The sequence below is a fragment of the Poromitra crassiceps genome (assembly GCF_964638095.1).
Source record: "Poromitra crassiceps genome assembly, chromosome: 15".
NCBI lineage: Eukaryota > Metazoa > Chordata > Actinopteri > Beryciformes > Melamphaidae > Poromitra > Poromitra crassiceps.
The window spans coordinates 7,763,671-7,764,434 of record NC_139634.1 but is presented as its reverse complement, the minus strand read 5'-3'; the positions used below and the strand labels follow the sequence as shown (position 1 = coordinate 7,764,434).

At 49.9% G+C, this 764-nt stretch overlaps 1 protein-coding gene across 1 annotated transcript in view; it reads right to left on the bottom strand.

Annotated features, from left to right (window-relative positions):
• Nucleotides 1-764, bottom strand: part of LOC310789826 (regulator of cell cycle RGCC) — a 5,633-nt gene continuing 4,869 nt past the window's right edge. The window contains exon 5 of the mRNA XM_083651514.1: nucleotides 1-646. Coding sequence (XP_083507640.1) covers nucleotides 639-646 — 8 coding nt within the window. The 3' untranslated portion in view covers nucleotides 1-638. The remainder of the gene's footprint in view (nucleotides 647-764) is intronic.

Below are 764 nucleotides of genomic sequence, written 5' to 3'. Positions count from 1 at the left end.
TAGAAAGTATCTTTATTGATATGTGCATCCCTCTGGTCTATATGGCAATAGCTGTACAACATTTTACAATATGAAACAAGAATATTCACAAGAACTGTACATTGAATAACTTCAGAACATAAATGCCATTTGGTCTCACGCAGCAGATCTGAACGCCTCCAACCCAATCAGGGGAAATTGGTTTCAAACTAAAACAGCTTGAGACAATAATTGTCAATGAGACAAAAAGGCCCGTACACTTCCTTTCACAAATATGGCGGCGAGGACTTCAGGGCCCCTAAACTGGCCTGGCATTTAGATGAATTTCAAAATGTGGCATAAACACGTCGTCGGTCCCCTAGAGAGCGCTCTCTCAAACACGCTGACAGACGGAGGGCTCTGTCTCCTTCCTGAATATGTCACACACCCTGGACTTGATGCTGCGTGGGGGGGGGGGGGGGTGTCTGATGGCGTTGTGGCGTTTTCCGAGCAGAATGGCCTTTTAATTCCCGATGTTAACCTTTTCCTCCGGAGCAGCCGGGGGATGGAGCGGCCGGTCCCTCACATCGCCTCTCTGCGTTAAGATCTGCCTGTCTGCTCGCTCGCCCCTCTGGCCTGTTCCCCTCCCTGCTTCCACATGCCTCTCTCTCTCTCTCTGCTCACATCTCTGTCAGGGAAAGAAAACCAGTTAGTTGCTAGAATAGGAGAAACGGCACACAGGCACACACACAGACACACAGGCACACAGGCGCACGCACACACACACACACACACACACACACACA